General features: G+C 33.9%; 1 protein-coding gene across 1 annotated transcript in view; it reads left to right on the top strand.

Annotated features, from left to right (window-relative positions):
• The first annotated feature begins 5,196 nt into the window (after nucleotides 1-5,196).
• LOC126833761 (tubulin beta chain-like) overlaps nucleotides 5,197-20,655 on the top strand; it is a 27,190-nt gene continuing 11,731 nt past the window's right edge. The window contains exon 1 of the mRNA XM_050565280.1: nucleotides 5,197-5,476. Within this exon, the coding sequence (XP_050421237.1) occupies nucleotides 5,420-5,476 (57 nt within the window). The 5' untranslated portion in view covers nucleotides 5,197-5,419. The remainder of the gene's footprint in view (nucleotides 5,477-20,655) is intronic.

Genomic DNA, 20,655 nt, shown 5'->3' with positions numbered 1-20,655 from the left:
AGTGATATATTGATTCGTGGAATGTGGATAAGACGATTGGGGGGGTTGCTTGTCCGTCTGTAATAATGATATCTTGTGTATAATGTCTATATTATTATGTTCAGATACCTGTTGGCTGATGGTTCGTTCGCACATAATATAAAACCGCTATAGAGGTTTACTGCGGCCGCCAAAGTAGATAATAATTTTCCTCGTGTTTTTCGGGTATTCCTTGAAAAGAAAAAAAGAAAAAGTTTTATTGTAGATTTATGAGGGGAAATATTAAGCACATGCTGCGTTACATGGCTCCATTCGGATCTACGTTAAGAGGGCGTCGCACCGCCCATTTTTAAGTAGTAAAGTATGGGCAATTGTTTACAAAATCTTTAATTTAAAGGTTAAACCGTGATGTGTAATTATTAGTGACGCCCTCTTAAGCCTTAAAAACACACCTGAAAAGTATACTCTACACTTCATGCAGATACACCAACCAATACTTGGATATTATGTCCTGCAATCTAGTATTTTCTTATCCGCTATCTTTATTAATCCACTGCTCCATATACTAGTGTCTCATCCTGTATAACCCCACACACGTTGCCCAGGTTTTCCCTCTATGTGTGTATATAATTTATATTAATTTAACACGCACAGTAGCAATAGTACAATCCTTACACTTGGTAACACGGTAATTATTTCCATTAGGTTTTTCTTTCGTTTAATTATACAATAATTAATAGCTACTGTTGTACTGTTTTTTTTTGTATTTTTTACCGTGTCTGTACGGTTAGTGCTTTTTGTTAACGCTATTAAGGTACGCATAATAATATATACATATATTTATTGTATACTCAAACAGTAGGCGGCCGAATTAAATTATTCCAATTACCATTATTGTTATAAATACCGCGTGTGGTCAACATATCGCACTATAATCGGTCCACCGGTTAACTGGCTCTTAATACTTTTTTTAGCTTTTTAAAATTTACTTTAATGCCCCTCGCCAGTTAAAAAACAGCGTATATATTCTATTAAAACGGTCTCGCCGGCTCGACGCTTATGCGTTTTTTATCGTTATTATTATTTTTTTTTATCTATAAAACAACAGGATATTATAATTTGGTCGAATGATTGTCACGACGGTGTTTCCTCTACATATTATTGCTTTTTTTTTTTTTTAATCTGGACGACCATTTTTTAGTTTATTCATCATCATCGTTGTGAACATATTGTTATGATTCACCGTGCTATCTATACTAATCACTCGGTCACAATAATGTTTTGATTCACTGCACACCGAATGTAATTATTTGTATACCTGTGTATATTTATATTATTTTTTTTGTTAACCAATGCACAAAGCCTTCGCAGTCTGAAGAAGTCTGAATCACTGTGCGATAATTGCAATGATTCTTTGTGTGTAGACATTCTTAGAAAAGGGGAAAATTATACATGCCATTTGCAAATCACACCACACCTAGTGGAAAAATATATATATTTTGTATCTTAGGGAATTTATTGCAAAATTACTAATTATACCGTAGGTATTGCTTTAGACTGGAAATTAAAACATAATATATTGCATTGGCTAGTAGGTCTTAAGCTTGTTAATTTTTTATCGTATATTATACTATGGCTTAATTATAAGCGTAGACAGGTAATTAGTTGCTGTATGTATATCTGTGGCCACGGGTCGGACTTAAGTGGTTTCCCATTTGTTATCTCACGCTGAGTCTTCATATTCTTAGACCGTGAAAATTTGAAGAAAAGCAAACTGTGTGTGAAAATAAACAAATAATGTATAAATACTATATGTTTAGTGTCCGGAAGTTTATATATTTGTAAGTTTTTACTGATAACAGCTGGACGAGCTAGAAAATTTAGAACCACATTTTAAAGACATATAAAGTGAATTTTTTTAGCCAAGTTCATTTTTGTATATAATATGAAAATATCAATTACAGTATAACATAAATTCGAAGGTATGAGGTATAAGTAAAAAGTTGACAATTATTTTGTCTTTTTTAAAAAGAACAGCTTAACTAAATATTGTATAATACAACTTGTTCTGCAACTATAGACATATTGTGGTCACGATTGGTCTTGAGATGTTTAAAACATAATATTTCAAGCGAAAAGCGCATTTTTGGGGGTTTTTATCAGTGCATAGTATATAAGCCACTTTTTTTTTTAGCACATCAACGCTTGCTTGTTTTTAGAGCATAAACTTCCGGGCATTAAATCAGTGTTAGGTATGATGTATGGAAAAAAAATAATAGCCAATACGTTATAATATTATGACGTTGCACAAAACCGTGTAGAAATATTCTTATCGTTTTGATTTCCAAAGGTTTTTCTTATATCAAAACACCTGTCACGTCAGCAGAAAGGACTTGGGCCTTCGACGAACAAAAAATACAATCAACCTCGACACAATATGTGTTTTCTATAACACAATATAACACTAATCTTTTTCCAAACCACTCTGAGGGACGATTTTCCACGGTTACAACAAGGTGAGTTACCGGTAAAGGGCAAAGTCAAAAAAGGGGGGGGAGGAGGATTATTCCCCATCAAAGCTCACACGGCAATTATTAGTGTCCAGGGCAAATTTCCCTAATGTAAGTATACTTGCCGCACTGGGCGGCTTCTTCATTGAATACCCTCTCATGGTTGGACTGTTTTGTGTAATTTTCAACTACCAAAGGAGTTATGCTACTCTTTGAAAATTATAGTAGGTACTGAATACCGGCTATGTAATGACCCGACCCGATGGCCCTTTCTGTCGTTGGCGGCTTCCGTATAGTCTCCAAATCGTTTTTTTTTATTATTACATTAATAACAACAATAATAATAATATTATTATTATTACCCGACGAATCCCAAGTACGTGCTGACCGCATAGTGGTCCACAAAAGTAAAAATCCGGTCAAATCAATTTATTTTTAATGTATTTTCTTTTGGAATTTTCCATTCTCGTTTTCCTTATGTGTCAATACAATTGATATAATATGCTTTAAATTGGTCGGGTTGGAATCCAGTCCAGGGCTATGTGGGGTTAAGTGTACCGAGATGAATTGAATAACTAATAATTTCCGATAAAAACTTACTGCGTTTCAAATGGCCGTTGAACGTGGATTTTAATTGCTTTTTTGGAAAATAAATAGAGCTATTTAATGGTATAGAAATATCGTTAAAAAATGTATTGTTATTATGGACAAATGACGTTTGAAAAATATCTCATTTTGATGGTAAAATTTGCAAAGAATAGAGTCTTTGAACTATGCTTCACGTCCAACCAATTTCAACTTAAAAAAGTAAGATCTACAGAGTATATTTGCATAATTTTCAGCTGCAATAACATCAGTTGAATTGTGGGTGGTAAAGTTGCAGAATTATTCGAATTTGTATACTCTATATTATGTTTTATACATTACCAACCTTAATAAACGGGGCCTTATTTGTGGAGTGTTTTAGAAAATAACTGAACAACAAAAGTAAACTACGCTTGTGTACACTTACACGTACTTGGAATTTAGAAAAAAATATTATCCAAATAATTTGGAGCGATTTTATATATTTTTCTTTTGTCATTTCAGTAGACCCGGTAAAAAAAACAAACGTTTTCAACCACCGTGCACCAGTTGTGTGTGAGAACATTGATCGCCGCCGTATATAAGAATGTATGATAATATTAGGTATATAATATCATTATTCTTGAAAAATATCAAAAATAAAATTACAACTTCGTAGTCATTGTGTGTTGTATACGTCAAATGGACGTGCGCATTATCCGACGTGTACAAGGTAATTCGGACGTTTCATTATAATAATATTACATTATATCAAACATCATACAGGGTGGTTGTTACAAGCGTTGAACAATAATGGAATTATTTGTCTCGCTGCATATGTTAGAGCTGTCGAGAGTGGTCGACTTTTTAATGTAATCAAGTTCAAAGTTATTAATTTTAGAACTGAACATTAGGTCGGAGGAGTTGTAGTAGTATTACTCTCTAAGAAATCATAATGTATTATTATTACCCACTCCACCTACCTACTGTCTTGAATTTAAGTTTAAAAGGATTCGAACAACACTATTGACCGGATAACATTTTTCAATAATTACAAATTATTCTTAATTTGGAAAAGGTCAATTAAAAGGTGCCTTCTTAGACATCTTTTTTCTGAAGACTTTGCTGAACAAATCCAGTAAATCTTGTAAATAAATCAAACAAAATGAGTGTCTTATGAATTTTCGATCTCACCGACTTAAAAACGTTATCATGTCAAGAAACCATTAGTTTTATTTAAGAGTATCTAAGTACCGTTTAAGTTTCCAAAGCCGATATGGTTATGGAAAAGATATAAAAAAAAAGGGTATACAAATATAGGTATATTCAATAATTTAAATGTTTGCTATTTTACTGGTATTATTATTATTTTTTTTTTTTGGTCAAATTGCATAAACAATATAATAAAGAAATATAATAAACTATGTAAAAAAACACTTTGCCACAAAAATTGTTGTTTATTTATTTATTAAAGAAACAAACGATTTTTGTATTCTCTCCTGGCTTATCCTGGTTGATGTTAAATCGTTTTTTATGAGTCTATGTTTGCTAAAGCCACGTTAGGCTTTAGGTTACACGTTAGGTACTAAGGTACCTAATTGAATAATTAAAACAATTTGTTTTTTTTTTTAAGTAAGACTTTTTTAAGCGCCACCAGAAAATATTAAGCAAACGCCTCAGTCCTTGCAACCCTTGCAATTTTCCCTTAGCTTCCCCTCTGCAAGTTAAAAAAAATATATCCCAATATTGATATGCGTTTCAGTCATCAGTGAAAGAACGTAATTTAATATATATAATACCAATTTTTGACTCGATGAGTTTGACTATTATAATATAGTATTTTTTTTGGGGGGGTTTTTTAATGAAAACTTAGCCCCCCCCCATGAATTTTCACCTGCGAGTGCCCTCGACCACGACACGACGCTTGTGGCTTAAGTATTAAATATATAGATCACCCTGTACCACCTACTACTGTGTGCTCATCCCAATGGAATATTATGCATTGGCGGCGGCGGTGCCGGTGTCATTATTTTTCCACCACGGCTATATATTATAATGTTAAATAGGTACCTCTACACAGGCTACACACACAGGCGACCCGTGGTAGGGGAAACCGTCCAAGCCGGCAGCGGCGGAGAGCCGGTCGTAGACCGCCACCGCTGTCAATACTGTCCCGTTCTTCTTTGGGCTCCAATACCCGTGTGTACTCCTGCACATATACTTGCTTGCTTGCTTACTTACTTCGAATCTGTAACATCCAGGACTCGAGTCAAGTCGGTGCCAACGGGTGTCAACACACACACAGGAGCAGGAGGTTCGACCACACACAGCAGCAGCAGTTTTTCAAGAAGAAAAATCAAAAAATCATGAGGGAAATCGTACACTTGCAAGCCGGCCAATGCGGCAACCAGATCGGAGCCAAGGTAAACAAATTTATAATAATCAACAAACTAACCCTAGTGTAATAATATATTACCACCACTATCACTATACCTGTGTGTTGAGTTCATCCGGCGGTTCGGTCGATGGTATATATTGCAAAAGAGCCCGCGTCTCGGTCCAACGTGTATCCGGGCCGTGCCGGTGTTAGCGCCGCATTCCACGGCCCCCAAAACCTATATTGATTGTCACTCTGTTGCTATTATTAGTAGAGCTGAAAAAAAAAACAATTTTGATTAATTATAAAACAGTTGAGTACAGAATAGCGGGGTGTTAAGAAGGTAGGTAATTGTATACAGGCTGTGAATGGCCAAAAATGTCAAGACAGAAAAACCGATGAGAATATATTATTATAATAACACATTATCCGTGTGAATGTGTTTAAAGTTTTAGGTATTTTTTCGTCGTTGATGTATTTTTTAATAAATTATTTTTAATAAAAAAAACCAGTCGAATCGCGCTCAAGCACCGGGATCAGGTTTTCATCGTGTTCACTGTGTGAATATTTTTGCGATTTACAAACAATATATTCAAATATATACAAGTTGACCGTTATACAATTATTAACCTTCCATAAGCACATTATATGCTAGTGGCGAACATTTGCTAGTGTCACGATTATTACCATAGGAAAACCAAAACTAGTTTTCCAACGATTTCACAAGATTATAATATCAGAAATACCTAAAAATTATACTTAAAATTAAATTAGATTGTTATAAAATATATTTAGCCGTTCGAAAACAATTTTTTTTACCATTAATAGGTACGTTTAATATTTCTTTTTATTAGGCCCAAGATAATCATCAAACTTTTGACCAAAAAAAAATACAATTTTAGCATAAAATGCTCGGAGAACTCTTTTATTTATTTATCAATCCAGTGATCCAAGACAATTAAAATGTAACTACATACTTAAACAAATATATTATACTTCTTTTATATAGAGATTATATTATACCATTATATCTACAGTATCTGGGGTATAGGAAACATCAGTAATTATTAAAACCAATAAGAAGTGGTGCAGTTCGTTTGGTTAAAATTCGAAAAATTCACCTTAATAGTTATTATGTGTTAAAGTACAATACTTGTGTAGGTTAAATATGAGTCTACTTTTGAACAATTTATTTAGTCAAACAACACACAATTAATTACACATAAAGTATAACGATGATGATAGACGATAAAGAATTATGAAGAATTTGTTAATGTTAAATGAAACTATTTTTTTTTGTAAATACAAATATAAACTGAAAAATATTACTTGTCTTATTAAATTTTTAATGATATTACATTGGTCTAAAATATGCAAAATTCTTCGAACATGCTGGTATATCTGTAAAACATGCAAAATAAACATTTTTCAGACAGTCTTCTGCGTGAAAGAGAAATATACATTCAATTAATGTGTATCACATTCTCTAAATTTAAACGAATCGTTAAAATTGTTAAAATCCTACAAACTCTAGCTGTTATATCGGTTGTATTTAATAAGAGGCGCCTATTATTATTATTATTATTATAATAGATCAGTACAACAGCTATTATGCACAAATAGGTAATAAAAAAATAACGGACCGACAAAAGCGGTTTTGTTCGAGTGGATTTAGCGATTTGCATGCAAAGCTTCTATCATATTATTATTATTATTAAAATATATTATATTATATTATACTGTCGATGGGAACCCGCCGGCTGTATGTTATAAGCCCAAGACGATCGTTTCTGGAAGATAACACCGTTAATATTATAATTTGGCCAAGATGCATTTATGTGTCTAGTATGTGTTTAGTAGGTACACACTACACCGGTAACGTTTGAGGTATATCCGGTTTTTCATTTTAGCTTCGATGCAAAGCAGAGATGCTATTTTTTTTTTTTTTTTTTATGATGGTTTACCGGTTTCACGTGCATTAGAATTTACATTATTATTATTGCTGCACTTGTGTACTTAAATAATATAAATGTATATATATATATATATTTTTTTTTTTTTTAAATAACTACCGTCACTCGGTCGGCGGCCAGCAAAATATCATTATAGGTACATCTCTGGTCGTTTGTACATATATTATTATTGCACCTAATCCTGTACAATATGTAATTATTCAATGCACAAGGCGAATCATCCCAGGGTGTTCACCTCGACGGCCATTATTCATCGTTTGTCCGTTTATGTGTTTTTCATGATATTTTCAAAAGAGTTATGGGCCACCTCTCTCCAAAGTTATGCGTACAGATATTATTATTATTATTATTATTATAATCGAACGGATCCCCGACATTCCTTTTTGTGTTTTCCGCCCGTCGCCGATTATTGTACCCGTGTCACGTACCGAGTATACGATTCGTTCAGTCATTGACGTTCTGCTATTGTGATAACCCAGATAAAATATATTAATAGTCGTAGCAAAATAAAAAATATATAAATAAAAAGAATAATAATTGTAAAACCGATTCGTCGGTCAAACGTCGACGGCGATTAGCGGTCGTTCGACGACGGTTACAATAAATTAATATTATTCATTATACATACACAGGCTGACAGGTAGGACACTGATGATTTTCTTGGATACTATGAACATTTTGAAAATTTATTATTTTCCTTATACTCGTATAGCTTATAGATACATACATTTTACTATATTTGTCAATATTTTGAAATTTTATGTGCACTTCGATTTTTCCTCCTTATCACTGATAAGAAACACACTGATAACAATACCCTTATCAATCCCCTGATAAGGGAGGATAACCCTTACTCAACTTAGTCCTATTAGAACATAATATGTTTTTAATTCCATAAATATGTAGACAACAAACTGTAAAAAAAAAAAAGGATTGTAATGGGTTTTTAGAAAACCTAAGAACAATGGAAAATATTCAATCTTTACCTTTGTCGTAGCAAACGAACAGATTGATAAATGTTAACAATGCAAACAATGCTGACATTTTTTTTACAGTTTTTCGCTTACACGCTTATAGAGTAAAAAACATAATATGTTTCCTTTTAAATAAAAAACCAAGTCCATAGTCATTAAAAAAAAAAAAGGAGTGTCTTACATCAGATTGATCACCCTGTATATATATATAAATGTCTGTCGATAGAGCACTGGCCTGAATAATATTAATCAGTTCTTTGAACGATTATTATTATTGAAACGACAATCGAATTGTATTGAATAATCGGTTGGTTTTCGAAATTAAATGTGTAAGTTCAAAAGACAAAAAAAGAACCATGTACAGTTTAGGCCGAGCCAATTAATTTTTAAAAGCGATTTAACCACAGTGCAGTCCAAACCAGTAGTAAGTCTATAATTGAGCCAATAAACAGTAAAAATTTTAAAGGTTTAAGTTAGAAAAATACAATTTGTTTGTTTCAAGCATAACAGCAGCTATAAAAAACTGAACGCTCAGTGAACTCGGTAAATCCAATAATACATAATATTATTTCCTTTCTTCGGACTGCACACTGTGTGTATTTCAACATGGCGCATAAAAAACGAATAAAGATCAATTGTTTCCCCTGTAGATTTTGTTCCCATGGCACATTACACGAACGGTGGTATACAATTAGGTGTATTTATTTTTTTTATTATTATTATACTTGGAAATCCGGCCGATAAGTCTTTGGCGATCGTTTGCAGTAACTGTACATTTTGTTGCTTGTTGAACCGATTTGAACCTAACCGACGAAAGCCAACTCGACGTTGTGCTATTAGAAAAAATATTATTATTTCATTGTCAATTACCAAACAGTTTGGTCCAAACTAATTAAATAATTTCCACCAATTGCATTCCTTTACTAGGGAGGGCACCTTCTGGTTTTATCCAACTTGTAAATTAAACACAGACTATATTATAAAAACATAAAGCTCACTCGGCATGCAAACAAGAGCCATGACGTCACATGACTCAGATCAGTGTGACCACGGATTCAAGCATAAAATTGCATGATAATTATTGATGAAAAAAAAATTATCTAACCTGTGATTGTTTGAATCTTATGATCGATAATTAAATTTCAACCATTCGACTAGCGTTTCGATCATTCTATTTAAAAGTAATCACACAGACTAAATGAAAACAAATATAGCTCAATGAAAAAAAACTGATTTGACTGAAAATGAAATTAGTGTGGCCACAACAAATTCAAGCATACGTTTTCATAATAATATCACAGACTAGGAAAAACGAATGATCTAATCTGTGGTAATCTAATGGTGAGTTGTCATTTAGATCTTATGGTCTATTTAGGAGTTTGTGCAATAATATTGTAAAATATCTGCACAATAATTTACACTAATTCATGCGGCCACACTGATATCTTCGCGCGAGTACCTGATCAGTCTCTTTGAAAATTTCCTTTGTTCGAGTGAGCTATCTGTTTTCATAATAATATATTCCGTGGACACTAGACCATGGTTTTGTGATGATTTTGGATTGGACTGATTATTATTTGTGTCATCCGAAAAGAAAAGAGAACATAACGGATTTGGCGAGTCCGATTTAACTGGTCCGGTCTTGTGCGATGCCCAAACGAGTCTTTGTGAAAATGATAATAATACTAACGACCGTCGTAAAGGTCAAAACAAAAATTATAACATAACGTAATAGTACCTACCTACCTGCCTACCCACTATACCTACCTGTTCTTCTTTAACCCAGTGGCTGATATCAGGATTTCGCATAAACCGGTCCGGCAATAGTAATAATATTATTGTTCGTTTCCCACACACGAGGTGGTCAACCTCTTTGTCTAAACCCTTTCTCTTGTGCTAATGCGTTTTGTAAAAGGGGGATTTTTTTTTATTAGACTCTGCCTATACTATAATATGAATAATAAACAACCGCGGCGAGGAGAGTTGCATGCGATATATCTGCACAAATGCTGAAGGAAATGAATAAATTTAGTCGAATTATATTTTCTATTTTACTGGAAACTTTTCCTCGTGATGAAAAAAACATAATAGAAAAAGATATATCATTGAAACCATTCAGTGTATATTCTACAATAACTGTTATTAAACATAATAAATGCTAAATATTGTAAACGTGTCAGTACTGGATGATGACGTTGTAAGGATAATTTTTAAAAACAAAAACCACGAGGATGATGGTTTACTTTTATTGTTCAATTATTTTTTTAACAACTCTAAAAATAAGCCTATTTATTAAGTTGGTAATCTTAAAACATAAAGAGTATAAACATTTAAATAATCCTGTAACTTTACCCACAACAATTCAACTAATGTTATTGCAGCTGAAAATTATAAAAATTTACTCTGTAGATCTTACTTTTTTAAGTTGAAATTGGTTGGACGTGAAGCATAGTTCAAAGACTCTATTCTTTGCAAATTTTCCCATCAAAATGAGATATTATTCAAACGTCATTTGTCCATAATAACAATACATTTTTAACGATATTTCTATACCATTAAATAGCTCTATTTATTTTCCAAAAAAGCTATGTTCAACGGCCATTTGAAACGCAGTAAGTTTTTATCGGAAATTATTAGTTATTAAATTCATCTCGGTACACTTAACTCCACATAGCCCTGAACTGGATTCCAACCCGACCAATTTAAAGCATATTATATCAATTGTATTGACACATAAGGAAAACGAGAATGGAAAATTCCAAAAGAAAGTACATTAAAAAAAATTGATTTGACCGGATTTTTACATTTGTGGACCACTATGCGGCCAGCACGTACTTGGGATTAGTCAAGTCAATGGGATATAATAATAATAATATTATTATTGTTGTTATTAATGTAATAAAAAAAACGATTTGGAGACTATACGGAAGCCGCCGACGACAGGAAGGGCCACCGGGTCGGGTCATTACATAGCCGGTATACAGTACCTACTAATTTTCAAAGAGTAGCACAACTCCTTTGGTAGTTGAAAATTACACAAAACAGTCCAACCATGAGAGGCTATTCAATGAAGAAGCCGACCCCAGTGCGGCAAGTATACTTACATTGTCATCTGGAAATTTTCTCTGGACAGTAATATTACCGTGTGAGCTTTGATGGGAATTAAACCCCACCCCCCCCCCTTTTTTTGAATTTGCCCTTTACCTTTACACACCTTGTTGTGACCGTCGAAAATCGTCCTTGAGAGTGGTTTGGAACAAGATTGTATAATATTATGTTATAGAAAACACATATTGTGTGTCCGTTTTTCTGTCGAGGTTGAATGCATTTTTTGTTCATCGACGGCCCAAGCCCATTCTACTGACGTGACAGGTATGTTGATTTAAGAAAAACCTTTGGAAATCAAAACGATTAGAATATTTTCACACGGTTTTGTGCAACATAATATTATAATATTGTTATAAATCGGCTACTCTTTTTCGTAGATCATATTAAACACAGGTCCCACTTTTTTTCTCAACTTAAAATGTATCTAACCTAACCTAACCTATCAGGTTTAGGCTATATGTATGTATAACCTTAACACGAGTTGTATATTTTCGATTATTGTTGAAACCGTGGAATTAATGGATTAAATGTATTAAAAAAAAAAAAAAACAATAAATTTAAAATGCTAAGGTCGAGTGACGGGTTGTAAACAAAATGTAAACACGGCTTTCAGTGAAATTAAATCATCGACAATTTAATTAAATTTTAATCGAACAAAATACTATAAACCGTGTCGCGTATCATGATGCAGATAAACACAAGAAATTAATTTTGTATTTAAAAAATAAACCAAATAACATTTATTTGTTTAGATTTACTTCGTTTGAAAAAATATATTATTGCGTCGAGTTTTTTACAATTATTTACGGCCTAAGGGCTAAAGCTGAAAAAGTAAGTAAAATATTATTAAGTCAGCGAAAAGGCGAGCTGCAGTGTGACCAGAATGACGAAATTACACATATCTCTGGTACATATTTTTGGTAGTTTGTTTCACTACAGCAACCATATTGTGATCAAAGACATATTGCTTATCAGTTTCAATATTATCACATTCATCTATTGATCTGTATAGTTGATAAGGGTTATACTGTGCAGTGTTTAACTAGTTAAAAAAATAAAGTATTTATTTTAATTTTAAGTAGTCACACTGTCGCGCGCCTTCTTGGTTACTTCGTTGCCGAACTACACGGAATTATCATATACGGTTACAGCTCTATATTATATTTTTACTCTGTGGACTATAAGATACTGTAAGATAATAATTAAAAAATGAATTTGACCCCGTGACCCCAAAATATATCCCATGCGGGAAATAATTACTCGCCTACACTTAATTAAGCCAGTTAAAGTTTTTTGAAACAATGTATGTAAGTACAATTGCCAATTTTCTTAGCGCACTCTAGTGGTGAAAAATTCCACCATGGAGTTAATTTATCTTGGCCACTGAAAAATTATACACTTTTTTAATCCAACCATGCTATTATTCGCGATTTGAAGGGAAAAAAAATTGGAATTAATCGGTTGAGCGGTTTGAATTCGTGAAAAAATTTGTCGTTTCCATTTTTTTCAATAATTTCCTCGGAGCAATTTTAACGAGCAGCGGGGCCGTTGGTCCGTTTGACAGCCATGGCTGCTATGCGTTTACCATTATAAATATTATTATTATAATATACCTTATCGCGGCAAGGTCCCCGGCGGTTCACACACTCGGCATACCTTCTTGCCTTGGACACCCGAAGTATAATAATAATAATAATATAAGGTGCATAGAGAGAGAGGTGTATAGCCGTGGTGTGGAAGACCCTAACAAATCGGTATTAATAACGTGCGCCTATACGTCGGACCGATTGCCAGCGCACAATGGACTCGGCCAAGTTCAATGTTCTGCGCACGTATTTCATGTACCTGGTATAATAGTAAAAAAAAAAATAAAATAAAATAATCATGATAATGGCGCTGACACAGAGAGTTATTTCTTTATTATCATTATATCGTTATTATTCAGCCCCTTTGGTCGGCCAAAGACGGAACGCGTTCATTAAAACAACTCCCAATGCAATTTTTATCGCGCCATTAAATTTGTCCGCAGACACTCTCCCAGCGAAAAGCGCCTATTGCCCTCAAGTTATTATTATTTCTGATGACAGACCAGAAGCCAGACAAAATTTTCACTACAAATGGTCCACAACGGCCCTGCAAACGGAAAATTTATTAATTTAATTACAAGAAATTTAGTTTTTTAAAACGGAAACCTGCCAAGTAGTCAAAGTGCTCGAATCGCTTTACAGAATTGAAATCGGACCATCCCGAGTAGTCGAGAAATGTTGTCATGCTTTTTTATCTAAACCATTTGCTTTATAAATACTATTACAAAAAAGTGAAGATGGCCATCAAATAGCTATTAAACGCATGTTGTTTGTGTGTTTAAAAATTAAAACCTAGCTAAAGCTAAAAATGTACAATCACACGAGTTAAGGTTTTGGGCGTGGTCAGCTAAAAACTTTATGCCAACAAATCCTCAAAGTGAATAAAAGAAATGCAATGTACAAAAGCTAAGCACTTGCTCTTGGTAATTAAATAGCAATATTTTACTCGAGTAGTGGCTTGCAACTTCTATAGGCCCACGTGAACTGACCGGGGGAGCTAAGTAATTTTTTGTCTACCAGAGCTGGTACACGATCCAATTGTGATATTTTGAGCTGAAGACTATTATTAGTATTTGATGAGGATTTACGGCATGTACGTTTGGAAAGAGTGTTCGTTTCAATTATTGTCCTTGGGCCGATGCTTGGACACGAAGATGTGCGTTGATACAAGATACAACAGTGTTGTTGCATTTCATATTAATGGTTTTTACGTTTGCACTCAAGTGCTTCCGTTGTGTATGATAATTTGATTGATTACAATGGAATTGTAACTGAGTAAAGTGTATTCTCGGTTTCGACGATTCGCCCATTTCCGCTTGGTCGACTACCGAGAGGTCTTTGTCATATTATGAAGTAAGCGAAAGGGCAAGTTGCAGTGTGTGACCAAAATTACGGAATTATATATCTCTGGTACACAATACTTGTAATTTGTTTCACCACAGCAATCATGCGATACAAAACATAGTGCTTATCATGGTTAGATCTCGAACTGTTATCTTCAGAAACAAAATATACTTTACTTAATATTTATATACTTGATTTTGATTGGCAAGCCTTCACGCTGACATATTTGTTTTTAATCATCGAATATTTGTATGAAGAAGGGGTATTTGTGCAATAATACCTTGTATATTTCAACCACGGTTCTTATCAGTTATAATATTATCACATTATCAACGTCCCCTTATGTTGATAAGAACTATATTGATAAGGATTGTACTTTGTAGTGTTGAAAACTTGTAAACAAATTGTACTTAACGATATAATATTTTAAAGTGGTCACGCCGTCGCTGGTCTTCTCGTTGACTTCGTTTGCCGGGCACAAGGCATTATATTATGATGTTACAGTTCTGTATAATTTTACTCTATGAGAAAAACTTCTAGGTCGTTATCGAGCTCGTGCAGTACCGAGTACAAGTAGAAAATTAATCTTCACGTTTGGAACATCTTAGAAACTATACATATTATAGGTATATAGGTAGGTAGGTATATACTCTCCGGTGGATAACGATCGAACACGTGTAAAACTGGAAACGTGCTGCCGACTCGACTTATTATACCTAATACTGTGTTTTGTTTTTTTTTAATCAGATTATTTCGCTCCGGCGAGTTCATTCAGAGTTTCATCCCGCATATTATTATTATTATTATTATTATTATTATGTACAAGACGGACAAGAACGCTATTGTATAGACGGGCCCGGGCACCGTAGAGCTTCTCTCTTAAGTCTTCCATTAAACCCCGGGTTAATTGGAATAAATTATTAATACACACACTGGCCGACCGCGGCACGTTCTCGCCGCCACGAAAGCGTTATTATTATTTTTGTTTTAACATTATATTAACAAACGGTCGGCCAAACGAAATCGTCTTCACGATAATAGTGTTATTTAATTTCATTCAAACCGGTGTTGTTGGGTTTTTCTAAAATTACACATCGCACACGCCACGCACGCCTATACCTACAGGCGGCATTGGCACAACTTGAAGGAGGAGGGAAGGGGGGGGGGGTTAAGGATGTCCGGACCTTTTAAGAAACCGAAAGCAACTTCAGAATTTCAGAATTTAACCTAACCATAATCAATAAATGGTACCAGTATAAATAACCTAATGCATATTATGATATGCACTTACACGCAGTGAAGATTTAAAGAAAACGAGTCTCCCGGGACAAGTCGGTTTGTAAGTATGTTACAGGTATATTAGAAAAAAAAACCCCTTTTAATGGATATGAGAGAAAATAGTATTGTTATTGTTTTTGGCTTTGAGCTGAGAAGGTATAAATTCAACGACGATTTGTGTGTGTGATAAAATTTTGACCGGATTTCCAACCTTCAACTTGGACTTGCTATAACTCGAGACTCGAAAAATGGAAATTTGTCTGAAGTTTAAGTCTAATACGTGTCTGTAGCATGTAACTATAAAAAAGTATTTCAAAGAACTTGTAAGATTTCGATTTTAATTTCTATTTTGGGTCTATTAACCTGAAATTTAGTTAAATATGGTCTTTTATATGAGAACTAGGTATATAACCGTAAAAACAATTTAAAAACTATTTGATTGATTCTTGTATTTTTACTATGTAGCCAATAAATTAATCCCGGTGCCACAACATAAAGGGTAAAGTTGTAAACTGATAACACATTTGAAATCAGCGACCCAAAAAATATTTCAGCTTCGACGCGGAGCTGAGAAGGTATTAATTCAATTAAAGGGTACAAAAACCATCCAAGTCACTTTTTTCTAATCTAAGAAAAAACACGTTTAAGTAATGCTAAAAAATGTTTTAAAATGTTAAAGAAATACTTAAAACTTTGGAAAATATTGTATATTTTTGTTTATAATCGCGCTTAAAAGTAATGAACGGATTCGTTTTGTATCAAAACGGATTTTACAACAAAAAATTGCCATTTTGAAAAAGTGACTTTGCTGGTTTTTTCCCTGTACCCTTCAATTGTGTATGTGTGTTTCTCTTTTGGAAGTACTTCTTGGCACTGTACTAGTTTAAGACGTGGCGGTTTACACACTGTGTTTGAAATAATAAAAATACTTTTCTTTGCCCGACGATAAACGCTCCTAGGTAATTTGCTCCGAAGCCCGACAGTGTTTTTTACACTTTTTTTTTTTTTTTATCGCTCCAAGAACACGCCCCCCGGAGACGACTACACACTACACAAAATGCACCGCACTTAGATAAGGTCTATACTGGGCAGGTAGAAAAAAAAACGAAAAAAAAAATATATATAAATCATTATGTAATTGTGTACAAACATAAAAAAAAATCCCCTTAAACTGCGTGCATTAAAAAAAAAAAAAAACCTTTAAAAACACATCCAATATGCGCTTCAAGTGTTTAAAGTGTATGCATTTACATGCGACTACCGTTTTAAATATTACAGTTTAGTAACTCATGTCGAAATTTATCAAAAAAAAAAAAAAACGTTGATTATTGTTTATACTGCAAAGCCGACGTTAACTAAAATGTGTCCATAAAGAAAATCTACAAAATAGTAATATTATTTTAGGAAAAATAATAATGTCTTACGTTTAACGCAAGTCATAATATATTATATTTTGGAGCTCGATAATGTAAACAGAATTGTGCAAATTTTTATTCGAATAAAAATTGTTTTTTCTATTTATACTGTTTTGTGTAAATGTAGTTTATTTTCTTTTTATAAAACATAATTACTTGAAAAATGCACTTACAGGCTGTTTAAATGAGAAGTTTAAACGTGATTCGAATAATAGTTTTTGAAATTATTCGAATAACTTTTACTTGTATATTGATGATCTATCTAGATGATTATATTTTAGATTTATTCGAATAATGCACAACTCTGACTGTAAAATCGTAGAAATCCCGTCTCTACTTATCAATGTTGGCGAGAAACTTAATTTAAGTAATAACTTGATTACCAAAAAAAAAAAAAAAAACCGGATGCATCGACAAGGAAAATGTGTTTGGTCAACAAATTTTATAGTTGTTTTAACTCGATTAGAGTTTGATTTAAGTCAACTACAAAAGTTTGGTCGTCATCAATTTTTTTTTTATTTTCAGTGTACTTTCTAAGTAATTCGATGGTGATTTTTTTTATACAATTTTTTTCTCGTTCATAAACACTGTATTTTATTATCATAAGTAGTGTGTTCATATTTCCTGTTGGTATATTATATTATCCTGATATTATACTTTCCCCGTTCTCACGATCCGTCTTACGTCCGTTAACGTCTCACGACCAACAAGAAAATATTTTTCAGAAAAACATAATATATTACTACTATATTGTGTGCCCAATGAGCGAGACAAGTCGTTTCGATGATACTATGCGATAACTGCTAGATGAGATGTTTATAGCTGGAACTTAAAAATAAAACAGCTAAACGACAAATTGTTTTTCCAGAGACACACCGGTCGTTTTGGCCAGTGGCCACCGTGTGCGAGACGTTCACATTGTTTATATATTATTTTGGGTGTACTTACTATCGTCTTACTGTCGTGCAGACTGACGGAAAACGTCTTGGCCCTCGTGTGGACCAGAATAGGTACAAAGTGTACATTGTACACACAGCCATCTTCTTTGCAGGAACGCAGACGATAGGACCGAAATAAACTCTACTCAAAGCGTCGTCTTCCGTGTCTTTTTTCCCCCTTTGGGTTTGCATTTTTTATTTTCCCTCTCAGGACCAACATAGTTCACGTCCTGTGCGGCTCCGGCAACGGTATTAATAGCAGCCGTACACACTCCAGCGACCAGCCAAATATTATGTTTATTTTCGGAAACCGTCGACCGTCTTACCCCGTGTACTCTTGGTTGGACTTGGTTCTTCGAATATGATAATATAACAACCGCAACTGTGTGCAACTCGCCTGCCAATTATCGTTATCCTCCGTCTCGGAAGATGCACGTGCGATCCTGGAGTTTTACCATTCTAAATATAATAATAATAATAATACATACATACATACATACCTCGGTAATAATTATTTTTGTTATCCTCGGTCGAGCTAACCGCACTTGTGTCCGAGTAATGTACACGGTGTAACCCTATTTTTACCCAAGGCCATTGACACACAGCGCAGTGTTACAACATGTGCCTGAACCGACAAGATAACATGTTGTGTGTACAACAAAACAAGTAATAAACCGGTACAGCTGATTTCGAGAAAAGCGATTTTTAAGGGTGTAAAAGATGGTTTTTAATATATATATATTTTTTAATAAATACCTCTATAGTTAAAGCACAGACTAAAAACAACTACATAATAAACACTACAAACAATGGGAATTTTTAAATAGACTGATAAGGGAGTCGCGACGACAACAGTGTAGCCGCATGAATTAGTATAAATTATCGTGCAGATATTTTACAATATTATCGTACAGACTCCTTATCAATAATAAGATTTAAATGATAACCGATTGCATTATCACAGATCAGATAATTTCTTTTTATCTAATCTGTCTGATATAATTGATTAAATAGAATGATCGAAACGCAAATTGAATGATTAAAATTTAACTATCGATCATACGATTCAAATAATATTTGACTATATTATCATAGATTAGATCACTTTTTTTCTTAACTTATCAATAATTATTATGAAAATGTATGCTTGAATCTACGGTCACACTGGTTTTATCTAATGAGTAATTTACTTGAACAATCAAAGTATGCTCTCAAAACTCTGTACTTAGTTCAGATTGTGTCCACGGTTCAATCCAAGACGTTTTCCTGTTCTGTAACAAAAACAAGCGACGTGGAAAAATACAGCATGAATATTATTTGTGATTGACTTAAACGGGTCGCAGTAGTCCACGAGGAGTAGTTTGTAGTTTGGTTTTACAATTGTAGAAAAACACTCCAGTCAAGTTGTCGGGTTTGTGAAGGTCCTCGAAGCACCTTGCATCTTTTAAACAACCAATGCTACATAGTCAGCGCAGTAGATAGAGATTTGGTTCAAAAGTGTTTTTCATCAACGACTCGACAACACGGAACAAGCCGTTGTAGCTGTCCATTTCGAGTTGACATCAACCTGAGCTAAATACAAAGTTTCAAGAGCACACTCTGGTCATTATTTAAGTAAATTATCACTAAAAGAATATTGTAATGCCCGAAACGTGTACAAATGAATTGTTTAAACAGCGTTTTTTGTTCAGGTACTTTTTGTGGTAAATTCAAAATTGTGTATTTTGTGTAATTGTAAAATCCAAACCTAACCATCCAAGATAGTAGTATCACAAAGTAAAACAGCTGAAGGGATTCTTGGAGTTTATCTAAAAACGGTCAGACATATTGTGATTTAGCCAGTGATGCCAGAACTCGGATAATTCCTTTTTTTAAATTTTTTTTGCGATTCATGGCTACACTGTTGGTTTATTAAATATCCTATCCCCAGCACTGTCCATTTCTCGGTGGTTTTCAAGATGTCCGACATGATTTTATCTCGTCCCATTACCCATAAGAGCCTAGTGTGTAAACATTTTATAGTTTCTTTCCTGTGGTAATATAAAATGATGAGTATATAAAAACACATTTCTCGAAAACGGCTGCACCTACCGATTTTCGTGTAAATTCGTTTCCACAGAACACAATATCCTGTATGGTGCTTTTTTTTTTTTTTTAGTGTCGTTTAAAGTTGGTCCACGGGCACACCGTGACATACCTAGTAAATAATTATTATCCTTGCTCGACCCCCGGCTAACCGCACTTACCGGGTGTACTGGCCCGAGTAATGTACATGTGATATAAGTGTGTATAACCCTATTTTTACCCACGGCCATTGACACTGGCACGGCACAGTCTCGCCTTGTCGTCGCCGATGAGTCGCTCGTTTCTCCGGCAGAAGGACAGAAGATCCTAGCCCGGTGTTTTCCACCTTGCACGGTCGACCAAACGCGACCATTGCACGTTCTAATCTCTCTAGAACAACAACAACAACAAAAATAATAATAATAATAATATATACTCAATCGGAGAAAGCCGTTGGAATTTGTGGCCATTCGTGTTTTTCTCGAAAAATACACGGTCAGGATCTCGTGGTACGGTTTCCGTTTAGGCTGATGGCACATTTCCGT

This window comes from Adelges cooleyi, unplaced genomic scaffold (genome assembly GCF_023614345.1).
Source record: "Adelges cooleyi isolate 19-005CV unplaced genomic scaffold, UGA_ACOO_1.1 ACOO_flye_CR_arks_rails_tigmint_CR_PRNA_2, whole genome shotgun sequence".
Lineage (NCBI taxonomy): Eukaryota > Metazoa > Arthropoda > Insecta > Hemiptera > Adelgidae > Adelges > Adelges cooleyi.
This window is presented reverse-complemented; position numbering and strand designations above follow the sequence as displayed.